The 27,714-nt window shown below is 40.3% G+C and overlaps 1 protein-coding gene across 1 annotated transcript; it reads left to right on the top strand.

The window, feature by feature from the left end:
* Positions 1-378: 378 nt before the first annotated feature.
* POPDC1 (popeye domain cAMP effector 1) lies at positions 379-26,346 on the top strand (the record flags this gene model as incomplete). The annotated part of the gene is made up of 8 exons (XM_079716288.1): positions 379-480; positions 3,755-3,991; positions 6,144-6,268; positions 8,914-9,101; positions 9,829-9,937; positions 18,350-18,517; positions 19,454-19,595; positions 26,222-26,346. The coding sequence occupies exons 2-8, from the start codon at positions 3,766-3,768 to the stop codon at positions 26,344-26,346; spliced, it is 1,083 nt and encodes a 360-aa protein (XP_079572414.1). The 5' UTR covers positions 379-480; positions 3,755-3,765.
* Between the last annotated feature and the right edge of the window lie 1,368 nt (positions 26,347-27,714).

Raw genomic sequence — 27,714 nt, 5'->3', positions numbered from 1 at the left:
TCTTTTCGGTTCCCCGGCCGCTGGGAACCCCGCCCTCTCCTCGCTGGCCGCGCCCTCGCGGGGTTCCCTGTCCATGGAAGCCGCCCTTCACCCCGGGTCTGGGCGTCGCGGTCACAGACCCTCGGATGTCAACTGCCGCCACTCGGGTCTGGCAGCGCCAGCGTCCTCGGGCGCTTGGGCCCTATCGGGTGCCGGTTCCCGCGCTCTGCTGCCCGCAAGCTCTAGGTGAGCTCGGCCTCTCCCCTTCCCGAGAGGCTCCCAGGGTTCCGGGCCCGCGAACCCACTACGGCTCCTCCTCGCCCCCTGTAGGGCCTCTGGGTCCCACGCGGAGGCAGCGCGCAGCCGGGCTTACCGGGTCGCGCGCTCTGGCCTGGCGCTGCGAATGCGAGGTGGGTCAGGGCGCTCACTGCACACCCGTCGTGGCCCGAGAGCCTCGGATCAAGACCAGTTGACACAGACCTTCCCTCTTTAAGGAGCGAGGTGAGCTGGGCGCCTGGGGAGAGCAGATGGCTGGGGAAACCGAGATCCACCTGCGCCCTCGTTTCCGAGGCTTTGGGAAACGTGTTGGCCAGATAAGTCTCAGAAACTGCTGGCTTTGGAGCAAGAATAAGTACGAAAAGACTCTTAGCAACATAGTGCCCTTGTCATTCCGAAGATAAACGAAGGTTCAGTTAGAATCACGGAATGAACTGCGCTAGTCTATGAGCACGACCTTTGCTCACTGCTGTTATCTTCTTCATTGGCGTAGTTTGGTGAAGGGTTAGTGTTAGTTTCACCATTTAGCTATTTAGCCCTGCTCACACCTACCTGAAAAGCAATAGATAAACAAGCCTTAACTAGAACAGGTAATTTAAGAAATCAGACTCAGAGGAAAAAGAAAATTTCTCTTGATTTAGTCAAAATTAACCTGAACGTTTACCAATTTACCAGTCTAACCTTCCTCGTTAGACTCATTCATTCTCTGTATAAGGATAGTTCAGTGCAAGCCACATAAATCTATTAAGTAGTGGTCAAAGGAAGCTGAAACCTTTGGCAAGTGGTTTCCATATTTATTGGCAAGATCTGATCCATATTAATTGACAGTAGGTTACTGGCATTTCAAAATAGACATATAGATAAGTATACCTAGATAAATAATAGACATATAGATAAACATACAAATAAAATAAATTATGTATAATATATGTTAATTACTATACAATATATATTGAATATAGAAAATTAAACAAATATATGGACTATACATATATATTTAACAAGGTGTGGTGCATCAAAATATGTTGTAGGATTATCTCACCTTTTAAAAATTCTTATTACCATGTCCTTGGTTCTTGGGTTAGTAGATCATAGTTTTCCTATCATTTCTCTTGGCCAGAAATTGGTACTTTTAGTGCCAGTTGGAGAAATTTTAAAAGCCTGAAATTGAATTACAGTGAATTAGTTGGCAGTACAGGTGTAATCAATGTGGATGTGAGGGGGAATATGTATTACTTAACTGACTATATAAATATCTGTTAGAGCCACAGGCTATTAAAACTTGAAGGGGTTTCAAAGACCATCTAGTCCAGTTGTCTCAATTCCTAGGAAGAAGCCAACCCAAGGAGCAGAAGTGACTTTCCCTGGCTTATGTGGCTTCCTGGTGCTTGTAGTTTACAACCTGACTCTCCCAGCCTCAGGCAGGCTTGGCGCTCTCCTATCTTTACTACTGAGGTTTGGGGAAACAGAAAAGTAATTTCTAAAAATGTCTGTCATTTTTGTGTACCTTCCATATGGCTTTCACCTCTGGCATTCTCTACAGAGGCAAGGCCTTGGATATACTTAGGTGAATATGACTTTGTCCCTGTCTCGTAGAGAACATAGGTTAGTTAGGGGAACAAATGGGACAATGGGAATGAAAACACATTCTAAAGTGCAGTAGAAATGGCAGTTATTTTTAGCTTATGTAATACTAATGCATAAGCTGATATTGACATCATGAGTGATAGAGGACATTTAATATCATTTTCCCTCCTGAAAAGCTTATGAGATTAATTCTGATTTGGTTCTTGAAAGCAAACTTTGTATAAATTGAGTTATTAAAATAATGATTCCTCCCCCCATCCTAATAGGTTTGTATTTTTATTGAGCCAAACATTTGGAAGGTAGAGGATTAAGGGGTACAACCTATTATGTAAGAAATAGGCTATAAGTATATATTGTACAACACAGGGAATATAGCCAATAGTTTATAATAATTATAAATGGAGTGTAACCTTTAAAAATTGTGAATCACCATATCATACACCTGTAACTTGTATAATATTGTACATCACCTGTACTTCAATAAAAAAAAATTTGGAAAGTAGTTGAATTTTAATGATTTCTTTCCTTTTTGCAGCAAATCAATATCTAAGTCAACTATTTCTCATATGTATGAACTGTTCTAGAATTATGGGAAGAGATCTTTAATTGACTTGATCATTTCATTCACAGTTTGTAAATTTAGGCATGTATAGTTTTCTATCATCTTAAGAGATGTGGAATTCTTTCACATTTATTTATTAACATCCTTTCAAAATGCCCAACCTGATACCAATTGATTCTACCACCTAAAGCCTTCATTTTAGTGTGATGGATGAAAAGAAAAAAATGGAAAAGTATGGCTTATTGTGTGACCTTATTTGGAAAGAAAATCATATTTCTAAATTAAATTTAAACATATTTTGGGTCCCCATTGGGAATTCTTTGCCCGAAACAGAACAATTCACATATTCTGTAAATCTACGTAGTTTTTGCCAGGGATCAATTTGTATAATTAACAATAGAAAGAGATTTTTAAGTACCAGAGAGGACAGGTCATATAGTAAGGAAATAGTGCCATTTTGTGTTAAGGTTTATGTAAGCATGCGTAAAATGTATATTCTTTGAAATGTATTTGCTACAGATTCTAATATTAAATAGTCAAATGTATACTCATGACCCCTCTTCCATATAAGGAACCTGAAAGTTTACTATTTTTCAATTTGTGAGATGCTACCAACTAGAATTTTTATGGGAAAGTAAATCTTTAGACAGTTAAAGGAGTAAATGTTAACAGTCTCTCTGTACATATAAATGATTATAGTAATATATTTATTATGTCATATATGATAATTTAGAATGTATATATGTATGCTCTAGTGATTTAACAACAGTATGAAATTAAAGCCTTCCAAATATCCTAAGCCTTCAAATAGTAAATAGTAAGGTGTTAATTTTTTGAAGGTATTTAAAAAATCGGTTTTTCTAGTTATTTTTCCTGTGTTTGGATTCAGTGTCGCTAGTGGGAGAATGATAGAAAGCTATACTAAATAACTGTAATAGCTATCGTTTATGAACATTGGTGATTGTCTTTGAGACTAGTTAATACCCTCATTTCTCTCTCCCCCTCCAAGTATGTTTAGATACAAACATATAGATATATGGAGTGATATATATATATATATATATATATATATATATCAGAGAATAGTTGTGCACTATGCTAAGTATTTTACATATTTCATTTCCTCATAAAGTCAATGAAGTATTATCGTCATTTAACAGATAAGGAAATAGATACATTTAATATGTGACAGAGCTGGGATTTGAACCTAGCTCTGTCTAATTCATAACCACCAGAGAACTCTATTTACCAACATTTAGTTCACAGAAAAAATTTTGGTATAACACCCATAGGGGTGATAAGATACAGCTGTCATTTTTTGATTGTCCTTTTGTTTATTTGTTTTTATAGGAATTTTCAAGATGAATTATACCAAGTCCAGCCCATTGGCAGAATCAACTGCAATAGGTTTTACACCTGAGTTAGAAACTATCCTACCCGTGCCTTCCAATGAGACCACTTGTGAAAACTGGAAAGAGATACATCATCTAGTTTTTCATGTAGCAAATATTTTTTTTGCAATTGGGTTGGTTATTCCAACTACTCTTCACCTTCATATGATACTTCTTAGGGGGATGTTAACTATAGGTAAGATACCTAACTGAGATTTTATGTAACTTTTCTATAACTTGCATCAGATGGACTTTGTATTGGGGGTTTCAGAGGATTTACATACTTGTTAACTGCATACCTGGGTCAATAAACTTTCTATACCTCAGTTTCCCCACGTGTCAAATAAGGGTAAAAATACCACCTCCTGGGGTTGTAAGAATTTGGTGAGGGTGAGTGTGTGTGAAATTTGACTTACAGTAGTGCCTGGCACATTGTAAGTACTCTATAATTTTAACTATCATTATTTGAATAGGCATTTACTTGCTGCAGCAAGTAAAGCAACACTGGGAACAAAAACAGTTACCCAGACAAAATAGTTCAAGTAAAATTGGGGGGGGGGGGTGCTCCGTTAACCCTGATGAAGCACGTTAAATTAATCCACATCAAAATACTAAAACAATCGAATTTACTATTTTAGCCAGTGATCCTTGACAGATTACTCTCTGTATGATTATGTCCCTGGTGATTCATTTATTCAGGTGCATTTTTGAGCACCTGTAATATGTCAGACAGAAATTGACAAATGCAGTCCCCATCCTTGAGAAAGACACTCTTTTGGGGGCTGGAGAGAAACAGATGGGCGGTCACATAGGACAGATCAGATGCTGTGATGCAGGTGTGCACCCAGTGCCAGGAAGAAATGGACAACATGATGGGCTCAGCAGAAAGGCAGACCAGGGTCCACTGAATAGACAACTTTGGAGCTGGTTTTGGGAAGATGAGAAGGATTTCTCTGAGTGTGAGTGTGTATGGTATCCAGGTAAAAGGCACAGAGGAGAGGGAGATTCAGCAGGTGGAGGGAGAATGAAGAGAAGCTCATGGTGCCTGAAATATATGACAAATGACAAGGAAGGGTCAAAGAAGGTGGTACAAGGGTAGCTAGAAGGTAGCTTGTAGGACTCCTGTGGCTGTTACCTCTGAGTCAGGTAGGGATTACAGCAGGAAGAGCAGAGTACTGAGTGAAAAAATAAAACCACACCCTGTAAAAAGCAAAAGCTAATTATGACTTTGAAGACAGAGTTTTGGAGGTGGAACAGACCAAGGGAGATCACCTAGTCCAACACTTGATAAACGAAGAAACTGAGGCCTTGCAGAAGTTAAATGACTCATCCAAAATTAAGACTAGGAAGAAGTGGTCAAACCAGGACTATAATTCAGGTCCTCCAGCTTCCCAGTCAGTCCTTCCATTATGTTACCCTGTCTCCTTTAAGTAATAAGATTTTACATGTCTTCAATATTTGCTACACAATATTACCTAAAGAACCTTAAACTTTTTATATTTTGGGCTATTATTCAGGTGCCCCAAATCATTCTGATGAAATTTTAAAATTGCAAATGAATAACTTTTTTAAATGGGAGATTTAGTTTTTATTTGCGTATGTGCTGTTGATATATTTGTGTTGATAATGATATTGATAACTTTATTTTAAATTTAAGATATATTTTGATTCTCCCATCATAAAACTGATCAAAAGAAACTTCAAATTTGCACAAACCTCTTAGAAAACAGTTCTTTAGTGTCATCAAAACCTATAAAGTTATTCCCTTGGCTCACTGTCAGGTGGTCCACCCTAAGCAAGCAGTCACAAGAACAGATACATTTTTATGTATAAAGCTGTTTTTGCTACTTATCAAAAATTACAGCCAAAACATTTCACCCATCTACCAGTAGGGAGATAGTTAAATAAATTATGGTATAATTAATTACAGTCATTAAAAACTATGTATACGAAGAGTTTTAATGAAATGGGAAAATCACTGCAATAAGTAAAAGAATAGGTTTTAAATTGTGAATTCATTAGGTTTGCCATCAGGTAAAAATACATAAAGACTGTGAGGAGGTATCAAATATCAATAGTGGTTGTCTCTAAGTAGTAGAATTATGAAGTTGTTTTTCCTCCTTTAAAAAATGGTTTTTATACTTTACAAGTTTTCTGCAACAAAGTGTGTTTTGGTTTTGTTTGTTTTGGTAATCAAACAAAAACCAAAATGTAACTTAATGTGATATTTGTCTTAGGTATTTCTAAGATGTGTTTGGTTTATTTTATACATGGAGGATGACAAATGTATTAAGCTACATGCTGAAGCTACTCTAGACACCTAACATGCCCACGTCATTATTCAACAGGATGTGCCCTTTACATCGTCTGGGCCACTCTCTACCGATGTGCCTTGGATATCATGATCTGGAACTCGGTGTTCCTGGGGATCAACATTTTGCATCTTTCATATCTTTTGTACAAGAAAAGACCGGTAATTACTAACAATTAATTAATAAAGAAGAGACTTTAAAGCTTTTGCTTTTTAGGTACTTTGTTCAGACCTGAGAATGACCATCTAACATCTTTAGGCCCTTTAATATCATTTTTCTGAAGATGAGATTTTCTATGAAAGTCTTTCTGAGACTTTCACTTTCTTTCTGAAAGTGAAATATTTGAGCACCACGAAATTTGTTCTACCAATGAGTTTTTAAAATGTCTTTAATCATTAGGGCAATTTAGACATGAGAGAACATGACAGTATTCTCTCTTTTTAGTCATCTAACTTCATTATTTATTTTGCCTATTGGTATTCAAATGTCACTTTGGAAAATCTTTGCCTCGTTATAAAATGAAGTGCTCAGAGACAACTTCCATGAACTTGCTAATGATTTACAAATAGCTTATGCTATTTTTTCATGCTATTTTTTAAAATGTAATAGCTGGTTTTTTTCTTATGTCCAAAATACTCATTTAAGGAAATCACCATTTTTGGTGAGTTGTTATGAAAACACTAGTATTTAACTTTTTATTTTCCACTCCTTGTTGTATTTCCTTGGTCATACCAAGAACAAACAGATGTAAACAGAATAGGAAAATAGCATGGCTCCTAGAAATCACTCTACAGCTGTTTGTTGACTGTCCAAAGCACATACAAATATTCAGTAAAGTAAAAGATAACATGCTTGCTCTAATCTATGTTCAAGGCCAGACATGCACATAGAAAACTATTAGAAAACAAGATAATTCATAGGAAATTATAATTTCGATGATACAGGTGATATATGTAATAGGCATTCCACTAGACTGTCATCTCCTCAAACATGGTAACCCAGTCTGTTTTGCTTACTGTATTAGTCAGTTTTCACTACATTATGCTGTGTAACAAACAATCTGATAGTCTCAGTGCCTTATAACAGCAACAGGTTTTTTTCCTTACCAAACTAATATATGGACTGTGGCAGCTGTGATTCTATTCCATGTGTCTTCTTCATTTCAGGGTCTCTGCTGAAGCAGCAGGTTCTATTTGGACATGCATTCTCATGGCAGAGAGAAAAATATAAGAGAACAAAAGAAACACCCAATGTTTCTTAAAACTTCTGCTCCCATTTCACTGGCCAAAGCAAGTGACATGACCAAGCCTGATGATGTGGGAGTAGGATAGGATAAGAGGATATATGATCCTCTTACGGGGGTGGAAGCAGCAAATAGCTGGAAACAATAATATCATCTACCACAATTACTGTTGTATTCCCGGTTCCTGCCAAGCATGGTTAGCACTTAATTGGTGCTCAAGAAAACATTTGATAAGTGGATGCTTTCAAAGAGAAGAATTAAGAGGGCTTCATGAAGGAATTGGGACTTGAGCTAAGACTTGCAGGATGAGCAGATTATGAATATGAGTCAATTTTTCAGTTCGTATGTTCATTGCTGTGCCACATTGGCTAGTGTGCATGCTGGAAGTGAGAGAGATTTGTGAATAAATTATTTTAAACACTCATTATGAGAGCTGTGGAGTGCAGAAGGTAGATGATAGTAATGATAAGGATTTCAGCTTCTGAATATCAGAACTTACTAGAACCCCAAGTTCTGAACATAAGATTCAGAAGTTGCTGATGTGATGGTAGCACCAGGTAAGTAAATCACTTAGTATCTGTGCTTTTGTTTCTTCTCTGACAATAAACCTACCTTTCTGAAAAATATAAATGTTAGTACTTTGTTAAAATGAAACAGCAGGACAGTGAGAGTATTGCAAAGGCTGCAGTGACATCTGAGCAGCCCTGGTCATCTGCGTCTGTAAGCTTCACGGTGTGGCTACCATAGATTTCATTCAGATGGATGATCATTTGAACCCCAAAGTTCATTCACATGCTGTACAGATTTCCCAGACTAATGCTGGGTGCAAAGATGGGGCTTGACCCGGGCCTTGAATAGTCTGACAGCAGAGGTGATTGAGCCATTTTGCTTTCCCTCCCTCTAGCATCCAGCCTTACTGGCCAGTGGGTTCTCTATTCTACCGAGATTATGGTAGCTCAGGATGAGACTACTACATGGAAACTTTTTTACTCTTCACTTTGCTTCAGAATAAATGAGAAGCAGCAATTTCAGCTGTGGATGTTTGCTTTCCTATATTAACTCATTAGATAATAATTATATATAGAAAAATGTTTAATGTATGTATCCTCATAAATTTGTTTCCAAGTTGATTCCTAATTTATGTACTTATTTTCTTGCTGTAATATTTCACAGTTAGTGTAATTTCCTTCTGTGAAACAAAAGTATTGTAAAAATGAAGAGGTTTTATGTTGTTTATAGGCAATGCTAAGATTGGCAAGGTGAATGTTGTGACAGCATTCGAAACCTCCACGGTTGCTTGGTAGCGCATAGAAAGAGATGTAATCAATAGTGCAGATCTTCACCATATGCTCTCAGGGTTCAGTTTAACTGCAAAAATGCCCTTTTAGCATCTAAACTTACATCACCACTTACTCTTCTGTGTCAGATTCCATTGACCAACACACAGAAGGGTGATGGCATCCACTGCAGATTTGTTTATTCTCAAAATCCCTTTTAGACCACAGAAGCCAATGTTTTGGTGTTGCTGCATTAGTGTGGCACCTGGTCACTGCTGCCTTTCAGGTAAAAATCGAAAAGGAACTCAAAAGCATCTACCGGCGATTGTTTGAACCACTCCGTGTGCCTCCAGATTTGTTCAAAAGATTAACTGGACAGTTTTGCATGATCCAAACATTGAAAAAGGGCGAGACCTATGCTGCAGAGGATATAACCTCAGTTGACGACCGTCTGAGTATTCTCCTGAAGGGAAAGTAAGTGCTCTGTGGAAATCGAAATGCTTCGTTTGCCTGGAATCCTCTCCTGGCTTCTGGGTAGGAAATGAATGAAAGGAAATGTTGCCGACTAATGAAGGAAGTGATCACAGAGCTGGTTGGTGGTGCATTTTCATCAGACAACTGCATTTTAGAATATTACAGAGCAACATGGTAAAATTATGTAGAATTTATTGCTGTGAATCTTGTTAATGTCAGGGTTTTCACTTGTGAAGTTTTCAACTTTTTTGGAAGTTTTATTTAAATTTAATGAGGCAGAATTGTAATAGGTTTAAATTGGGTGTTAAAATTTAAGGAGCTTATGCGTGTTTCAGAGGTGACTTGCTTAATTTTTTGAACATCACAGAAATACAACTTCTAGGAATATCAGTCTCCTGGGGAGACAGCCAGTGTCTGTTCCCTCTCAAAAGTGTCCCAGTTTGAGTAATTAATTATATGGTCACTCCAGCTATAACAGCGATGATAACCACTGGAAGGCACGTGTCTTCTTCAATACGGACACTTTTTTTTCCCTTGTTGTTGGTGAAATTTATTTTGAAATTAATACTTGTGCCTCAGGAAGGGCTTTTTAATTATGTCAGTCACCTGGGGGGGGAGTTCTTTAAAATTTTACAAAATACAAACCCATAAGATTATGGAGATTTTAAGGCTTGTCATATTATGTGTGGATTATTATGCATTTATTAACACTAATTTCTGTTATCAGAATGAAGGTCTCCTATCGAGGACATTTTCTGCATAATATTTACCCCTGTGCCTTTATAGATTCTCCTGAATTTAGATCAACCCAGATGCACAAAGGTGAAAAATTCCAGGTATGTTTTGGCATGATTTTTAAGAAGATTGAAACTAGTTAATGTCTTGTTCAAAATCCAAAGGATATGGATGGGAAAGTGGCCATGATTTACTGAAAGAAGAGATTACCATACGGAATATATAGTATGACCCCATTTTTGTAAACCTTAAAGTAGTGTGTGTATGTACACAGGAAGAGGTCTAGAAAGATCTATCCTGATTTAGCCATTGTGTTAATACTGTTATTTCTGGGTTGTGAGTTTGATTGCTTTTTTGTTTTCTTCCTTTTTGCTTATTTGAATTTTTATAATTTCTCCATAGAGAACATCTAATGCTCTTGTTATGAGAAAAAAGGAAAATGTCAATTATAGATAATCAGTGTTCTTAAAGCATGTAATTGGTTACTTTTATTGGGGAAAAACAGAAAACTGACTTTGTCCTAAAGAACCTACTTTGTTAATCCTTATGAAAAAAAACTGTAACCACTTTACTCTTTTAAATTTAATGAATATGTTTAAGGGCAAAGAATGAAGTTCTTCACAATTATAATAATTTGAACATGACTACTTAGCCTGATTCTTTTTGTATCTTAAAAAAAAGTGCTCCATTATGTGACGCTTTGTTCTGATTCTTTCTGCGAGTGTCCAGCTCTCCTATTTTATTCCCCTCATTATTGTTAGGAGAGTAACCAAGAAAATGGGTGAGAGTTTCCTTTAGTCTCAGCCTCTAGATAAACAGAAGTAAGGAAATATCCTGAGAACAGGTTTTCTTATGAGCTGGAGGGTAAATGTATTTAGGTAGGAAATGGAATAGAAGGGGATGCTATCACCTGAGGGAGGAAAAAATCAGTGTTTCTTGATGACAGAATCTTATCTTTGAGTCTCATTCTGAAATGCCATACAATTTGGGATGCCACATGGAGATAAAAGGGCACGTTCACAGACGCTACTTAAGTTTATTTACAATGTGCTCCCACCCTGCCTGAGTAACTGGCCTGAGTAACCACATACCTGGTTAAAGTTATGTGCATTTACTAGAAGGTCTCATCTAAATTTACCACCTGGCTGCAGTGCTGGCTGCAGGCTCACGGAGCTTAAGATAGAGGAGAAAGCAGATGCTGTACCCTGTCTCCCCTCATTTACACTCTCCCTTGCGTTTTCAAGGGTCAGCTCTGCACTGAGATTTATTCTTATAGTATCTTTAATCACCACCATCTACAAACTGGCACAGGGCCACTTCTTTTCTCTCTCCCTCTTTCCTCTGACCACCTTACAATTTCTTCTTCCAAAGCCCAACATTTATCTGCTGCATCCATTTCTCTGTTTATAGTAGCAAGTGGTTTCACACAATAGCTCAGTTTCATATAATCCTGAAGAGACTGGCATTTGGGGAAAAGGTGGGAACTGAACCTCCTCTGTTTCCAGAAGCACATAACCCCTGGGATATAACATGTACTGTCTTTTCCACCGGACTTCAAATTATGTTATAGTTATAATTAAATTAACAACAAGAAAGGCATTTCTGCCACTGGTCACAGTTCTCTTTCTTCTTGGGGACTAGGGATTGGGATTCAGTAGTTGAGAAATGTTCCTCATGTTTCTAAAAACATGACCAAACTCGAGGTACCCTAGCTGAGTGAAGGCTATTTATTCAGCCTTTCTGAAGACTAGTCAGCTTTTCTCGGCATAGAGTCTGGTGTGGCATTTCCTGATGGGTCAATGGGTAAAACCTACCCTGGCATCATAGAGACTGCATCCTGTACAGCTGGAGCAGATTCCCATCAGAGTAAGCCCTCGGGAAAGATTCTGTTTTGATTGTTTACCAAATGTTCCTACTGGCAGATACTCAACAGTAAAAATAGCTGTTGCACATCTGTGTAGGAGTATATTGCCTCTTCCTGAAGCGAGTTTGCAGTGAAAACTGGCAGGCGCTCTCAGGACCAACTTTTCGCTATCTGTGCCAGTGGCATTTACACCTGAGAGTCAATGGCCAGACGTCTCTGTCCACATGCCTTTTTACCTGCTAATCTCATTTGTCTCTAACTCTGAACAGTTACAAGTGTTCTGACAAGGAGCTGCTTCCTTTGCATTTTTCTTTCTTTAAATTCATTCTTTGGTAGGGGTGCTACTGAATTCTACAGTAGGGTGAAAGGAGGAAAGGAAGCAAGTGGACTCGATGACTGTCCCTTGAGATTGCACAGTGAATGTTGTTCAGGAATGTGCGGTAATTATGATGACCGGCAGAGTGACAGAGCTGAGACAACGACTCTAAACTTCCAGCTGCCCCCTAGGTGCTGTGTTAGTACTTACAGACCCAAGCTGCTGCTTAGAACTGTTGGAATCTTTTTTTTTTTTTTTTTTTTTTTTTGCGATATGCGGGCCTCTCACCACTGTGGCCTCTCCCATTGCGGAGCACAGGCTCCGGACGCACAGGCCCAGCAGCCATGGCTCACGGGCCCAGCCGCTCCGCGGCACGTGGGATCTTCCCAGACCGGGGCACGAACCCGTGTCCCCTGCATCAGCAGGCGGACTCTCAACCACTGCGCCACCAGGGAAGCCCTGTTGGAGAATCTTTAGTATCATTATCACAAAAGGTAGTTTTCTGTGTTTGGTTTCTTCTTTGTACAGTTGTTTCATATCCAGCGAGCTTTGCCATTTCCATTTTTCTTTTGGATTTTATCTCCCACTGTTGCCTTCCCATAGTCAATAGCACATCCTGTGCTGTGAAGCTTGAAAATCAAACCTTTATTGACTTTAAGGGAAGAAGAATGTCTTGGAGGCAGATGTCCAAGCTCTGGTGAAATAAATGAACACTGAGTTATAACTGGCTTTTAAATAAAACCTTATCTTAGTGTTAAGTAAATCTTTGGGTTAAGATTTACAAAGCAATTTAATCTGCCAGTCTTGACTCCGCTGTGTTTTAGTGCAGATGAAAACTCAGTAAGAATTGGCTGAATAGACCACTTCCAGGACATTTTCATGTTCCAGGTGTGTGAAACTTTGTGCAGTACACAAAGAAAATAATAAATTCTCCCCTGAGGACAGTCAGCCAGTCATAGTGTCAGACTGCCATTCCCATTCCAGGACATTCAGCAATTCCCTCCGATGCTCTTGTTCTTGATAAGGTCTTTTCATTATGTGAGGGTGTAGGATTGGTTTGGAACTAATCCAGCGCCTTGAGGTAATCACAGCAAACCCGGTTACAAATGCTTAGTCTAATTCCCTACCTGAGAGAAATTCTTTTGTGTCTTCTATTACCGTGTTTGCTTTTATTTCCTCTGTGAAATTCTTCACAAGAACTCAAGCATGGCACTGCTGAGGTACCCTAGTAACCTAAGAAGCAAATGTATTTCATGGAAGCTTTAAAAATTCCTAGATTGCATTATAAAAATTCCTGATTAAAGACATGTTTCACTTGACTGTTGTGACAAGAAATCATTAAGTAAATCTGTCTATTTGACAGTAATGAAGCATTAGCTATCCACTGAAATGACCTCAGTCGATATGCTAACTACCTGCTTCCAACTAAATGGCTGCTTTTAGGGACTTGTAAGACTCATACATACTGTAGGTATAGCTTACTATTTGAATATTGTTACTACATTTAAATTGAATAATAATTTTAACAGGTTTAAAATCATTTTCCACCATCAATAAGAAATGGTTGCCTAGTCGCATGTAAATCAATGAAGTCAGAACACACCCTCTGACCATACACAAAAATAAACTCAAAATGGCTTAAAGACTTAAACATGAGACATGACACCATAAGACTCTTAGAAGAAATCATAGGCAAAACATTCTCTGACATAAATTGTACCTATGTTTTCTTAGGTCAGTCTCCCAAGGCAATAGAAATAAAAATAAAAATAAACAAATGGGACCTAATCAAACTTACAAGCTTTGGCACAGCAAAGGAAACCATAAACAGGCTGAAAAGACAACCTACAGAATGGGAGAAAATATTTGCAAATGATGAGACTGACAAGGGCTTAATTTCCAAAATATACAAACAGCTCATACAACTCAACAACAAAAAAACCCAATTGAAAAATGGGCAGAAGACCTAAATAGACATTTCTCCAAAGAAGAAATACAGATGGCCAATAGGCACATTAAAAGATGCTCAACATCACTAATTATTAGGGAAATGCAAATCAAAACTATAATGAGGTACCACCTTACACCAGTCAGAATGGCCACCATTAAAAAGTCTACAAATAACAAATGTTGGAGAGGGTGTGGAGAAAAGGGAACCCTCCTACACTGTTGGTGGGAATGTAAGTTGGTGCAGCCACTGTGGAAAACAGTATGGAGGTTCCTCAGAAAACTAAAAATAGAATTACCATACAATCCAGCAGTCCCACTCCTAGGCATATATCCAGACAAAACTATAATTCAAAAAGATACATGCACCCCAATGTTCATTGCAGCACTATTCACAATAGCCAAGACATGGAAACAACCTAAATGTCCATCAAGAGATGAATGGATAAAGAAGATGTGGTACATATATACAATGGAATACTACTCAGTCATAAAAAAATGAAATAACGTCATTTGCAGCAACATGAATGAAACTAGAGATTATCACACTAAGTGAAGGAAGTCAGAAAGAGAAAGACAAATACCATATACCACTTATATGCAGAATCTAAAATATGACACAAATTAACCTATCTATGAAACAGAAACAGACTCACAGACATAGAGAACAGACTTGTTGCCAAGCAGGAGGGGGTTGGGGGAGGGATGGAGTGGGAGGCTGGGGTGAGTAGATGTAAGCTATTATATATAGAATGGATAAGCAGCAAGGTTCTACTGTAGAGCACAGAGAACTATATTCAGTATCCTATGATAAACAATAAAGGAAAAGAATATTAAAAAAGAATATATATGTATAACTGAATCACTTTGCTGTACAGCAGAAGTTAACATTGTAAATCAACTATACTTCAATAAAATAAGTGGCTTCCTACTGTATATAAAGTAGATAAACAACATGGACCTACTGTATAGCACGAGGAACTGTATTCAATATGTTGTAATAACCTATTATGGAACAGAATCTGAAAAAGGAGATATATATATATATATATGTATAAATGAATCCCTTTGCTGTATACCTGAAATCGACTATACTTCAATTTTTTTTTTTTGCGGTACGCGGGCCTCTCACTGTTGTGGCCTCTCCCGTTGCGGAACACAGGCTCCGGACGCGCAGGCTCAGTGGCCATGGCTCACGGGCCCAGCCGCTCCGCGGCATGTGGGATCTTCCCAGACTGGTGCACGAACCCGTGTCCCCTGCATCGGCAGGCGGACTCTCAACCACTGCGCCACCAGGGAAGCCCTACTATACTTCAATTTTTAAAAAAACATTTAAAAAAATATAGGAAATGGTGGCTAAGCAAACTTTAGTATCATTTTGAAAGTATTATTGCCTCAGGGCAACTTGAGGTTATTAAAATGGTTGAAGAAAAGTTAAATGCATATACATCACCTGAGTACAACGACGACTTCTTTTCTTGGATGATTTCCAACTCCTCTTTTAACTTCTTCCCCCACTGTTCATGAACTGTATCTTCCAAAGGCACGGACGACATCTTCGCAAAATGAAGGGACCTCAACATTCCTAATCCTTTCTTCAACACTTTGTGCCGGACTGGGCCACCGTGCATGCCCGGTGCTCACTTTCTCTAATTACTCCTCTAGAATGTTACTCAGTTGCCTTCTGTTTACGTGCCCATCTCCTACTATCTCTGGGAACTCCTCAGGACTGGCTTATATGGCTCTTGACCTTATACTTTACCTTATACTTCTTTAAATCTTTTTTTCCCCTTGGTCACATGTCTTTACTTATTATCAGCTTCCTCCACTAGAATGTAGGCTTCAGGACATCGTGTTCAGCTGTTCTTTGTATGCAGGATTCTCGATGGTGAGTCAGCCTTGCGGTCACTTCACCAAATGCCTTTCTCTGTGATTGTCTTGATGAATCTAGGACACATTGGGTAGGGTTTGGCCTGGTGGAAAAATATGCCTGGGCTGGAAGTCAGCAGTGCTCACTCCACCATTCATTAACATGTGTTCCTGCCTAACTTTTTTGGTGCTTCTCATTTGTTTTTTTATAAATTTATTTATTTATTTATTTATGGCCGCGTTGGGTCTTCGTTGCTACACGCGGGCTTTCTCTGGTTGCGGTGAGCAGGGACTACTCTTCGTTGCGGTGCGCAGGCTTTTCATTGCGGTGGCTTCTTTCTCTTGTTGTGGAGCACAGGCTCTAGGCACCCGGACTTCAGTAGTTGTGGCCCGCAGGCTTGGTAGTTGCGGCCCGCAGGCTTGGTAGTTGTGGCTCGCGGGCTCTAGAGCGCAGGCTCAGTAGTTGTGGCGCATGGGCTTAGTTGCTCCGCGGCATGTGAGATCTTCCCGGACCAGAGATCGAACCTGTGTCCCCTGCATCGGCAGGTGGATTCTAAACCACTGCGCCACCAGGGAAGCTCCTTGGTGCTTCTCATTTGGCATCTGGAAAATGAGGAAGAATGTTATCTGTCTTACCTCAAAGGCAATTTTAAGGACCTGCTTACATGATAGATATAAAAGCACCTTAAATGTTAAAGTACAATACATACCTAAAGTGAGTGGCATTCTGTGTACCTGTCATTTCCTACTCATTCTCTACCATTTTCCCCTGTTCTGTATTTGTCAAAACACTCATTGCCACCTGAGACTGTCACATTTCTTTATTCATCATCGGCTTCCTCCACTGGAATGTAAGCATCACAGGGCAAGGATCTTGGCTTTTTTGTTCACAATGGTAACCTCGGTGCCTTGAACCGTGTCTGGCATAAAGTACGAGCCTAACAGTGTATGTTGAAAGAATAAATGAAATTTAGTGTTTTACAGAGCAATAGAGCTGCTGATGCATTTCTTAAATCCCAATGTGTTTGGTTTGGGGGATTTATTATTTAATGTATTTAATATTATTTAATAGAATAAATAAGTGCAGTTTTATTTTTCTAGGAACACTGACCCACCTTTTGAAGCCAAACCCTCTAATTTACTAAAGGTCAGATTTCAACCACTGACGTAAGGAGAGAAGCTGGGTTTTCTGTTTTCTCTCCTAGTAGACATAAATACCCACTTGTCATCTGAAATATGTTTAATTTTTTTACTAACAAAGGGTAAAGAGCTCCTTTGGAAATCTTTGCTCTGAGCCCAGATATGACTTCATGTCAATTTAGAAACCTTTATTCACCTCCCACTTGGACAAGCATTGGGTTTAATGTTGAAGATGTAAAAATGGTTTTTGCCTTCAACAGTATTTGTGTTCATATGTTAATTTCTTCATCAGTAAACCTGCACTGAGCAGCACTCAGTGTTGGAGGCCAGGCATTCAGTATGAAGATGCACAGTCCCTGCCCTCAGGGTGCTCAGGAGAGAGAGTGGACCACGGATGAGCTTGAGTTCAGTGATAGGAGTGCCACGTGAAGCTGACAGAAGGACCTGCATGGGAGGAAGGGTGTCCTGACCCTGAACTTGGAGTGAGGGTGTGGCCCCTTGCTCTGGAGAGAGGATGTATTTAAGGAATACTTAAATTCTGTGTAGTGCAATTACAATGCTTTCCCACTTTCCCATATAATAACACTTAAGGAAAAGGTATGGTTTCCCAGTTCTGAGCTAACTGGGGGATCTCTGTGTGTGTCCCCAGTGGGCTACCCTTGGTAGGTCACACTCAAGAAATACCTATGACAGGGCTTCCCTGGTGGCGCAGTGGTTGAGAGTCCGCCTGCCGATGCAGGGGACGCGGGTTCGTGCCCCGGTCTGGGAGGATCCCACATGCCGCGGAGCGGCTAGGCCCGTGAGCCATGGCTACTGGGCCTGCGCATCCAGAGCCTGTGCTCCGCAACGGGAGAGGCCACAGCAGTGAGAAGCCCACGAAATGCAAAAAAAAAAAAAAAAAAAAAAAAAAGAAATACCTATGACAGAAGGACCCAGAGAAGGACCCTTACTAGCCATATTTATCAGTAACCATCTGGGCCCTAAAACCAATTCACGTGAGTCTGCTTTCTCATTCTCTAGTATAATTATCTGGATATAAAGAAATATTTAGCCATAAATTGTACATCCAATTGGGACATCAGTCTAGTACACGCTGTAGCAGTGCTATTGACATGGTGGCCATTCTTCTATCACCAGACCTCACAAAACAGAATAACAAAACTTGAAGACTTTGCTTTCGTTTAGTCTACAGATTGCTTGATTTTAAATGTAATGTTATACTTAGTTATAGAAGCTAATGTGTATGGATCTTATTTTAACTAATATGACAAAGCATTGCTATGATAATATCCACTAAATTATTCTACTCTTCCGTCCCCCCAAGTTACTGACATCATAATTCATACACATTTTTCTCTCTGTTTCTTTGTTTGGCAGGTCACCATTATTGCAGATGATAACTGCAGATTTTTATGCTGGTCAAGAGAAAGATTAACTTACTTTCTGGAATCAGAGCCTTTCCTATATGAAATATTTAGGTATCTTATAGGAAAAGACATTACAAATAAGCTCTACTCATTGAATGATCCCACCTTAAATGACAAAGTAAGTGTTTTTCTGAGTCTATTTTGTCAAATACATATGTATAGTTAGGTATATCTCCTTTTATGCAATATATATTTTCCTGAATCTTCATTAATTAGTCATATGTTAAGTGAAGTGGGGATGCTTGTAATTTAGAGACCCTTCAGGGAATCATTTCTTAAGAGTGAGGAAATATTATGCAATTATTATATTTTCCATGACCTGGTGAGGTGTCTGTGAATGTCAGGGACCTCCATTTGTGGTGATGAGGTGCTATCCTCTTCATAAAGAGTCTTTCAAGCAATCTAAGGAAGATGATAAATGAATGGAAGGACTAGGCAGTGGTATAGGCCATGGAAGGCGGGGCAGGGGGAGGTTGCAGATTGATAAATGCTGATCAGCCCTAGCAAGCAGGAGGTTGGCTTTTCAACCCTGTGTCTTCCAGTCTTGCACATTCTACTGGTCAGGTCCCCTCCCAGAACGCCCATAAGTGACGAGAGGTATGGGATGGAAGCCTGCAGCCATTCGGTTAGGAATTTCAGAGCTGTATAGATCTCCAACAATTTGCAGTTTGATCTCCACTTCCCCACATCTGCTTAGAAGGAAATTAAAATGATTACAGAAGAGAACTTGCAAACCTTGTTTCCGTGATAAGTACTGTTCTCCAGGGACTATGAGTATGGGTGTGTGCACTCTTCGAGTCATCTTGGTGAAGGCTGTTATCAAATTAGCTTGGTGCTTATTATTTTTCAGATTAATAAATAGGCTATTGAGTATATTATATTTTTTCTAATGTATTTGTAGTAATAGCTTATAATAAAAATTACAACTACCATTTATTGGGCACTGACTATGTACCGGATAGTCTTCTATTTCAAGGAAAAGTAAATGTTACTTACAGGGAATAGATGATCTAAGTCTCATGGCACTCAGAAATCTTAAAACTTTGCTTTATAGACGGTCAAAAAGTTGGACCACCAGTTCAGCCTTTGCACACAGCTGTCCATGCTGGAAATGAGGAACAGTATAGTCAGCTCCAGTGAAGATGAAGACGGCTTACACCAGTTTCTTCGGGGCACCTCCAGTGCTTCCTCTCTTCGTAAGTTATCCCCACACTGGGATTCTGACGGATATTGCTAGAAAAGAACAAATGACAACTTTGATCAGAAAAGTAACTTTTCAAGTAGCAAGTGTTTGGCAACCTAAAGGTAACAATAAAAATAATCAAAACTTTTCTAGCTTTTCTTTTTGTATTGCACATCAGTTAAAATCCAACTCTAGAATGCTTATTTCCATTTCAGAAACTGTCCACTTGTTTTGCCATATGCTTTTCTCAAACACTGGTTCAGTAGAATAGTATGAAAGAGTCCATATGGTGTGCTGGGTATCCAAGCCTTGTTGTTTTCATGATTTTAGTGGAAGCCTAGGCCCAGCATCGTGTTTAAAATGGTAGGAAGCAACAGCTGGAGGTTGTACTGCCAGCTGGTTATCTCAGTGTGACCACCAGAAGTTAACAGGTGAGTGGGTAATAGAATTTTCCTGAAGATGAAGAAGGCCACTCAACACCCCTGTGAGTCTCCTCATTCACACACCCACCAAGTTTTCCAAGATTCCACTATAGTTTAGATTGTTTTGAAACATTTTAAATAATACTAATGGCACAGATGTTGAAGATTAAATGCTTAACATTAATGCTTAAAATTATTTTAAGAATTATTCCAAGAAAGGTAGTATAAGACTGTGGAACAAATTCACGGGAAAGAGCAGACAGGCAGACAGATTCTCTCACTGCATAAGCTAAAAATTATTAATCTTTCCAATAGTATGTTAATCCAAGGTAACTTTTTTTTTTTTTTAAAGAAGATGTTGGGGGTAGGAGTTTTTTATTTATTTATTTATTTATTTTTGCTGTGTTGGGTCTTCGTTTCTGTGCGAGGGCTTTCTCTAGTTGTGGCAAGCAGGGGCCACTCTTCATCGCAGTGCACGGGCCTCTCACTATCACGGCCTCTCTTGTTGCGGAGCACAGGCTCCAGACACGCAGGCTCAGTAGTTGTGGCTCACGGGCCTAGTTGCTCCGCGGCATGTGGGATCTTCCCAGACCAGGGCTCGAACCCGTGTCCCCTGCATTAGCAGGCAGATTCTCAACCACTGCGCCACCAGGGAAGCCCCCAAGGTAACTTTTAAGAAAATCCAGATACGCATTCAACAACCCTAAGCGTTTATGTAAATGATCTTGTAACTTTGGATGCTTTGGATAAATCGGATTAAGGATTTTAAGTATCGCATAGTCAGGAGAGGCTGGAATTGACAAGGCCATGTCAATGTAATCTTCAAAGCAAAGTCTAGTCATAGAAATGCGTCGTGGGCCTAAGAGAGATTTCAGGAACAATGCAAATGAGAACGTAGAAATGGCTGTATTTTATTCCAAGGTAACTTTTAGAAAGTACAGCTGGGGTTGACCAAACTCTGAATCTACTAGCATGTCAGATGTTTTATCTGCCATGTTGAAACAGTTTGATGGTCAGTAAGCATTTTCAAATGGACCCATCCTAATTACATGTACAGTGATTTCTAAGAAAGGCCAGCAGAAAGGGAATTACAGTGAAATATTGTATGTGAATTATTTTTCCTGTATAATATCTTTTTTTTGTAGTTTTTTTTTTTTTTTTAGTCCTACAGTCTTGCTTAGGAAGCCCTGAGAATGGGCAGTTTATACTATGGCCATTCGTTTTCTTAAAATCAGTTTTGTTTTTCTGTAATATTTTCTTGTATAATCTAAATCTTTTGGACATTTTAACATTTTAGAAAAAAAAAAAGCTTCTCTAGAGTATGTTGTTTAAACAGAATTAGAACATGTTTTCAAGGTTAATGTTTGCACTGTACTTGCCTTCAGAAACCTTTATTTCCAGGTGTTCCGTGGATGGATCACACGCATTGTGCATACAGACCTGGGTTCTCGCTCTAATAATTCTTAGCTGTGTCACTTGGAGTAAGCCGTACGACCTTTCTAATCTGACATGAGCTGTCATATCTCAGCACTGGCCTGGATCTGGTCACAACTCCTGGTCTGTTTCCTTCCCTCTCCCTTATAGTGAATCGCGAGTTTAATCCAAAAGTCCATTCCCCACATGGATAACTGAAGCTTCTGTGTCTGTGAAGAAGTGGGCAGCCCTTGGGGGCAGGGTGGGCAACTTTACTTCTCAGTTCCCTTGTCCAGCTGTACTTTGCTGTACTGAAAATGTGTACAACTTGCTTATGTTGTTTATTTAATTATTTTAGCCTCAGGTTTATTATACAAGATCTTACATATTGATGCAAATGCATAGAGCCACATATGTGTGCATACTTTTGAGTGTGTGTGTGTGAACCGCACAGCAAATCCATGTTCATACCTGTTTCCTTTTTTTTTTTTTTTTTTTTTTTGCGGTACGCGGGCCTCTCACTGTTGTGGCCTCTCCCGTTGCGGAGCACAGGCTCCAGATGCGCAGGCTCAGCGGCCATGGCTCACGGGCCCAGCCACTCCGTGGCATGTGGGATCCTCCCAGACCGGGGCACGAACCCGTGTCCCCTGCATCGGCAGGCGGACTCTCAACCACTGCGCCACCAGGGAAGCCCCATACCTGCTTCCTTTTGACCAGTCTTCATTCTTGGCATCACTCCTGCAGTTTAATGAAAGACATTATTATTTGAGCACAACATTGATATTAATTATGAATTATTTAATTCACCCTATCATGTGATTCATTAAAAACTGGTTCGTTCTTGTTTCTCTTACTTAGATTCTATCCTGGAACTACTGAAGGCTGTTTTTGTTTTTCTCTTGCCAGATCCATCAATATGCCATCGACTTTTCCAAATTACAAATTACATTCCTTGTAAAACAGAGAATACAAAACCAATCTCTCAGGACTGTAGGCCTTAGTCAATGTTAGGTCCCTAAAACAAGTGCCTAAGCTCTTATTAGTCTGGATTTTTGATGTGCACATGGGGGCAGCTGCCCTCGGCAACAGTATCAGCTTCATGAATGCTAGTGGAGGAAGGGAACAAACATTTACTGACAATAGCAGGTGTTATTTTTTTCAGGTACTCTCTATACATAATCACATTTAATCTTTACTGCAGTCTACACAGGGGAGAGGTATCTTAGCTTTCACTAGATGATGCAGTGCCAGCAGACGGTTCCCCGAATCTCTGGCTGCAATGCTTTCTTTCTCCTTCACCTGCACACTGGATGCTGCTCCAGCTTGTAACCTCCTCACTCTGGAACACCAACGGAGCAGCCGCTGTTTGGGTAGCTGCCACTCGTGGCATAGGGAAGACAGTGGTGGCAGAATCACCCCACGGCTCTTAAAGCTCCTGTTTTGAGGTAGCACTTGACACTTTTGCTCATGTCCCCTGGACCAGAGAAGTCACTTGGCCAGAACCATCATGAATGGGTGGCTCTTTGACCCTCCTTCAGGGGCTACACAGGAAGGGAGGGAAAGCAGACATGTTGACAATAACACAATCTACCGTGATGAGTATCATTTCACTTTCCCGAGAGGAAATTGGGAATATGAGATGCGTACTCACTGTTACAGATCCTCAGGGGGAGGTGCTGGCAGACAGACATATCCTGTCTGATTCCTCAGTCCATGATTTTAGACCATATTGCCTCTGTGGTTTAAAAAGAAGAGGAAAAAAAAATGCATGAAATGTTTGACCAGTGCTTTATAATTTACAGGTCACTTTCACACCCATTCTTGCATTTGAACCTGATGACTCTGCCAGCTGGGCACAGCTGCTATTACTCACCTCTTTGCAGACGAGTCCACTACACTTAGGGAGAAGGTAGTGTTTGCCACAAGTCACTTCTTCCCCCTCCATCCCACTTCCTTCAAGAAACCTACCATCCCCCGAATCCTTCATTAGGACCAAGCAGTGCCACAAATAGGTTTTCTTAGACCAGTTAATTTCCATTTCAAAGAAAATTTTGGCCTTAATCGTTGTATGGAGGTTCTACGCAGGGACATTTAAAATTATCCAATAATATTCTCCAGTCAGTTCGCTTTGGGTTAGCTTTCACATTGCCTCATATATGTACTTACAGAACGATGAGCAATGCTGCTCTGTAAAAATTAAATTTATTTTATATATTTCCCTAACCAAAAAACTTTGACATTATTCATTCTAGTCATTAACTCAAACATAGAAGTAGATTTAAATATTAAAATCCATTTCAGTATTTCTCATAATTTTTTTAAAATCAATATCAGGATGTACCCATTGCATTTGGCTGAAAAGTCTCTGAATCTCTAGGCTCCCCTTTCCATCTCTTTCTGTCTCTCTGTGTTTCAGCTGTTTTCTTTTGTTTGTCCTATAGAGCAGAGATGCTTAAACATACCTGTGCATATGCATAACTTGGAGATCTTATGAAAGGCTTTGGTGCAGCAGATGGGGGGTGGGGCCTGGAAGTCCATGTGCTTATTAACAGGCGCCCACGTGATGCTGATGTGGTTGGTCCCTGAACTATGCTTTGAGTAGTGAGGCTGTAGAATTCCCTGCATTCTGGAATTTGGCTGATTGCATTCCCCTGGTTGTGATTAAGATGTTTCTTGTATTTCTTGAGGCTCACATAGATTCTGGTGAAGGCTCTACTTTTTTTTTTTTTTTTTTTGCGGTACATGGGCCTCTCACTGTTGTGGCCTCTCCCGTTGCGGAGCACAGGCTCCGGACGCGCAGGCTCAGCGGCCATGGCTCACGGGCCTAGCTGCTCCGCGACATGTGGGACCTTCGCCGACCGGGGCACGAACCCATGTCTCCTGCATCGACAGGCGGACTCTCAACCACTGTGCCACCAGGGAAGCCCAAGAACCTCTTTTTAATTTAAAAAAGTCTTATGATGTAAGTAGGTAAAGGCAGGAAAGGGGATGATAATCCTTTCTAGCAAAGAAGCCATTAAATTTTTCCCCTTGGGAGGGAGGGAGACGCAAGAGGGAAGAGATATGGGAACATATGTATAACTGATTCACTGTTATAAAGCAGAAACTAACACACCATTGTAAAGCAATTATACTCCAATAAAGATGTTAAAAAAAAAAAGACATTTCCCAGCCTAAAAAAAAATTTTTTCCCCCATCCCCATTCATCAAAAAATGTATAATCTAATTAAAATTCTAATCCCCTGTAAGGTTTTTAATTACTTGCTAAAGCAGTTGGCCAGATGGTTCAACATAATAAAAATAAGAACACTTTGAAAGGAATTAAGAAAATGTCATCAAAGTTAACAGAAAAAAGGGGGAAAAAATCTTACCACATTATATTGGATAGTTTACAAAAGTGTCACTCCTTGTTAAAAAGTGTATTTCTGAAGCAGAGCGAGAAGTCACTCGACAAACTTCGCATTATGGTCCTGTACTTACTTGAAGATGAAACTTGAGGTCGCTTACTCATTCTCTGGAACACGTGACCTTCACTCTGGATTTAAGGACAACAAATACGTCTGTTTACTTTTTCCTGTGAGGAGAGGCCCTGAGGCCCTCATGTAATCATAAGCACCTGAAATAGAAATAAGCTTAATAAGGATAGGGTTCTATCAAAGGGAATTTCTCTTACCTAACTTTTTACCACTTGGATAGCAGAGTTTCGATGGATTCTTATGTAAGATCGCCGTGGTCTGTGTAGAGAAAGGCTTCCTGGGGTTCTGTAACTCTGGACTTTAGGAAGACAGGAAAAGGCCTGGCAGGGCAGCCTGAGCCCATCCTCCGTGGAGGCCCCTGGCTGGTTTGCACCTGCAGGCAATGACCCTCAAGGACGCACAGTGGGTCTTAATCACCAGCTCCTTTTCTTCTCAACTAGGATCCAGCACGAGCCACTGTCTGAACAGGTCTGCTGAGAAGAGACTCTTTTCCCAGATCCAAAGCCCCCGTGGGTGTCCCCAGTGTTGTCACCCCCTGTGGTCTGGCGTGAGTGGAGGTGTCCACTGTTTGGTTCAGGGCTCTTACCTCTAAGTCTGTCCTCTGCATTTGCTCAGAGCCCGTGTTTCTGAGTTTGAGTTTTTCTCTTACCCTCAGGATGGCTGCCTGGTGCTCCCGTTCTCTTTCCCACCTGAACACACCGAACGCGGTACACAGCTCAGAGTAAATTCTGCTCTGCTGGCTGTGCCTTTGCCAGGCCTTGCTATCTATGGAAGGGATGTGTACGTCTTCTTGGCAGGATGGTTTTTGGGTTTTTTTGTTTTTGTCACGTGGTATAATATGAAACATCCCCCAAGCAAAAGGAACTCGATGTAACTGTTTAACAATTTCACACTTGATAAGTCTGTACTGAAGTTCAGTCTAAGACATTTGTTTTACATCCTTTTAGAATAAACTGTGTTAATTGGCAGCCAGAGCCAACTGGAAGGTGTTGATAGCTGTAGAGCACAGGGAATGCTACTCAATATTCTGTAATAACCTCTCTGGGAAAAGAATCTGAAAAAGAGTGGATATACATATATGTATAACTGAGTCACTTTGCTGTACACCTGAAACTAACACAACATTGTAAATCAACTGTATTCCAATATAAAATAAAAATTAAGTTAAAAAATTACAGTATTTACGGAAACTGCATTCTTGCATTCCTGGTGCCAGCTATAGATGCCCAGAGAGTTTTATTTTCCAGTTGGAGTTTGCCATTGATCTATCAGGCCAGCATCAGGGCAGGCTGTCCGTTAAGTGGTTCTTCTTTCTGTGTCTCTGACAGATGTGTCACCCCTACACCAGCGAGCCTCTGCAAAGATGAACCCAATAGAGGAAGGGGTGGAAATCGATGACGAGGTCTTTGAACCCGTGTCCTCGAATACGCTTGAAGTTCGTCGCTGGCCTTGATCCCAAGAGAGGATTCACGTTACCAAGAGGGAAACTGTCTGGAAGAGATCCTGAAAAATACCAGCACTTTTTCACAGCTTTTCAATTGTTCTGCTTTAATATTGACACTCCCAGCCTGGGAGAGTCTGAGGGCAGGAAAGGGAGGGAGATTCAAAACATGGGAAGGTTATCTTCTCTTTTTACTGGTCAGCTTTCTGTTCCACTGAGCCTTCTGACTAAACCGAGTGCTATTTTTGAGAGATATATTTTCACAGAGTTTTCTAGATATGTTATCATTTAACTTAAAAAAATCTTAGCGCTTTGTCATTGCAAATGCCTTCACTTATCTTTCCGAGCTGTTCCTTTTTGTCAGAGATAGTTTCTTCTCTGCCGTGGCAATGGGGCTGTCCGTTTGATAGTTTTAACAAACAATGTAAGTTCGAAATTGAGGCTGAGGTAACATTAAAAAGCAGGGAATCTCAGGCTTCGCTCAGTTGATGTTTTGGCTGGAAAATTTTAAAGAAAGGTGTGATACGATTCATGTATATTTTTCTCTCAGGCCAGACACATCATTCTACTAGACTGCCTTCCTTTGGTGGGCATTGTGTGGATAGCTTGATAATGAACAAAGCTCGTCAGACTTTGCTCACATTACCCTTATATTATGCTGTTTGGAAGTTGGGCTGAACCCTAAAGCTGGAAACGTTAACAGTGGAAGCAGTTCTGAGCCTGGGGTCGGCCTTTGGCTAAACCAGCCCAGCTGTGATGTGGAGCCATCTTGCCCCACACTCTGCTGTGGGAAGTACGGTCCTTGGGGCGGGAGGACTGGAGAGTCAAGTGGCCAAACAAGTGTCACAGAATGACAAGGCTGATGGAGCCGCTGCACTCTTCAGCTGCTATTGTGACATTCAGATGGTTCCTCCAGGGCCATAGATGTCTCCTTACTGTGTGTGCCAGGGACCAGGTGCCAGAGATGCAAACAAGGACACAGCTGTGTGCGGGCAGATGGTCCACCACAAGCTCTGCCATGATCGCTCAGCCTAGATAGTGCTGTGAGGGCCTGCATTCCAGACATGGTGGTATTTGGGAAATTCGAAGTTTGCTTAAATCATCCAGCAGGTCAGTGTGACTGTGGTCCTCCACCAGGCCACCTAGTTGGGGGAAGCCCCCTGATGGGCTGTGCTCCATCACGCCCTACTACCTTTATTTTGTGTCATCCACTGGAACCAACTTTGAGTCAGTCCCATTATGTTAAACAGCTAAGAAAAGTTCCAAGTGAAATTATTTTCAGGTGAGCTGAGCCAAAAGCATCTTTTGCCAAGAAGTGATTTCTGTGAGAAGAGATATAAAAATAAGCTACTCCAGGGTCACCTCGTTTTCCTAAACTCA

The sequence above is a fragment of the Hyperoodon ampullatus genome (assembly GCF_949752795.1).
Source record: "Hyperoodon ampullatus genome assembly, chromosome: 12".
Lineage (NCBI taxonomy): Eukaryota > Metazoa > Chordata > Mammalia > Artiodactyla > Ziphiidae > Hyperoodon > Hyperoodon ampullatus.
The sequence above is the reverse complement of the archived record's forward strand: the minus strand, read 5'-3'. Positions and strand labels throughout refer to the sequence as shown.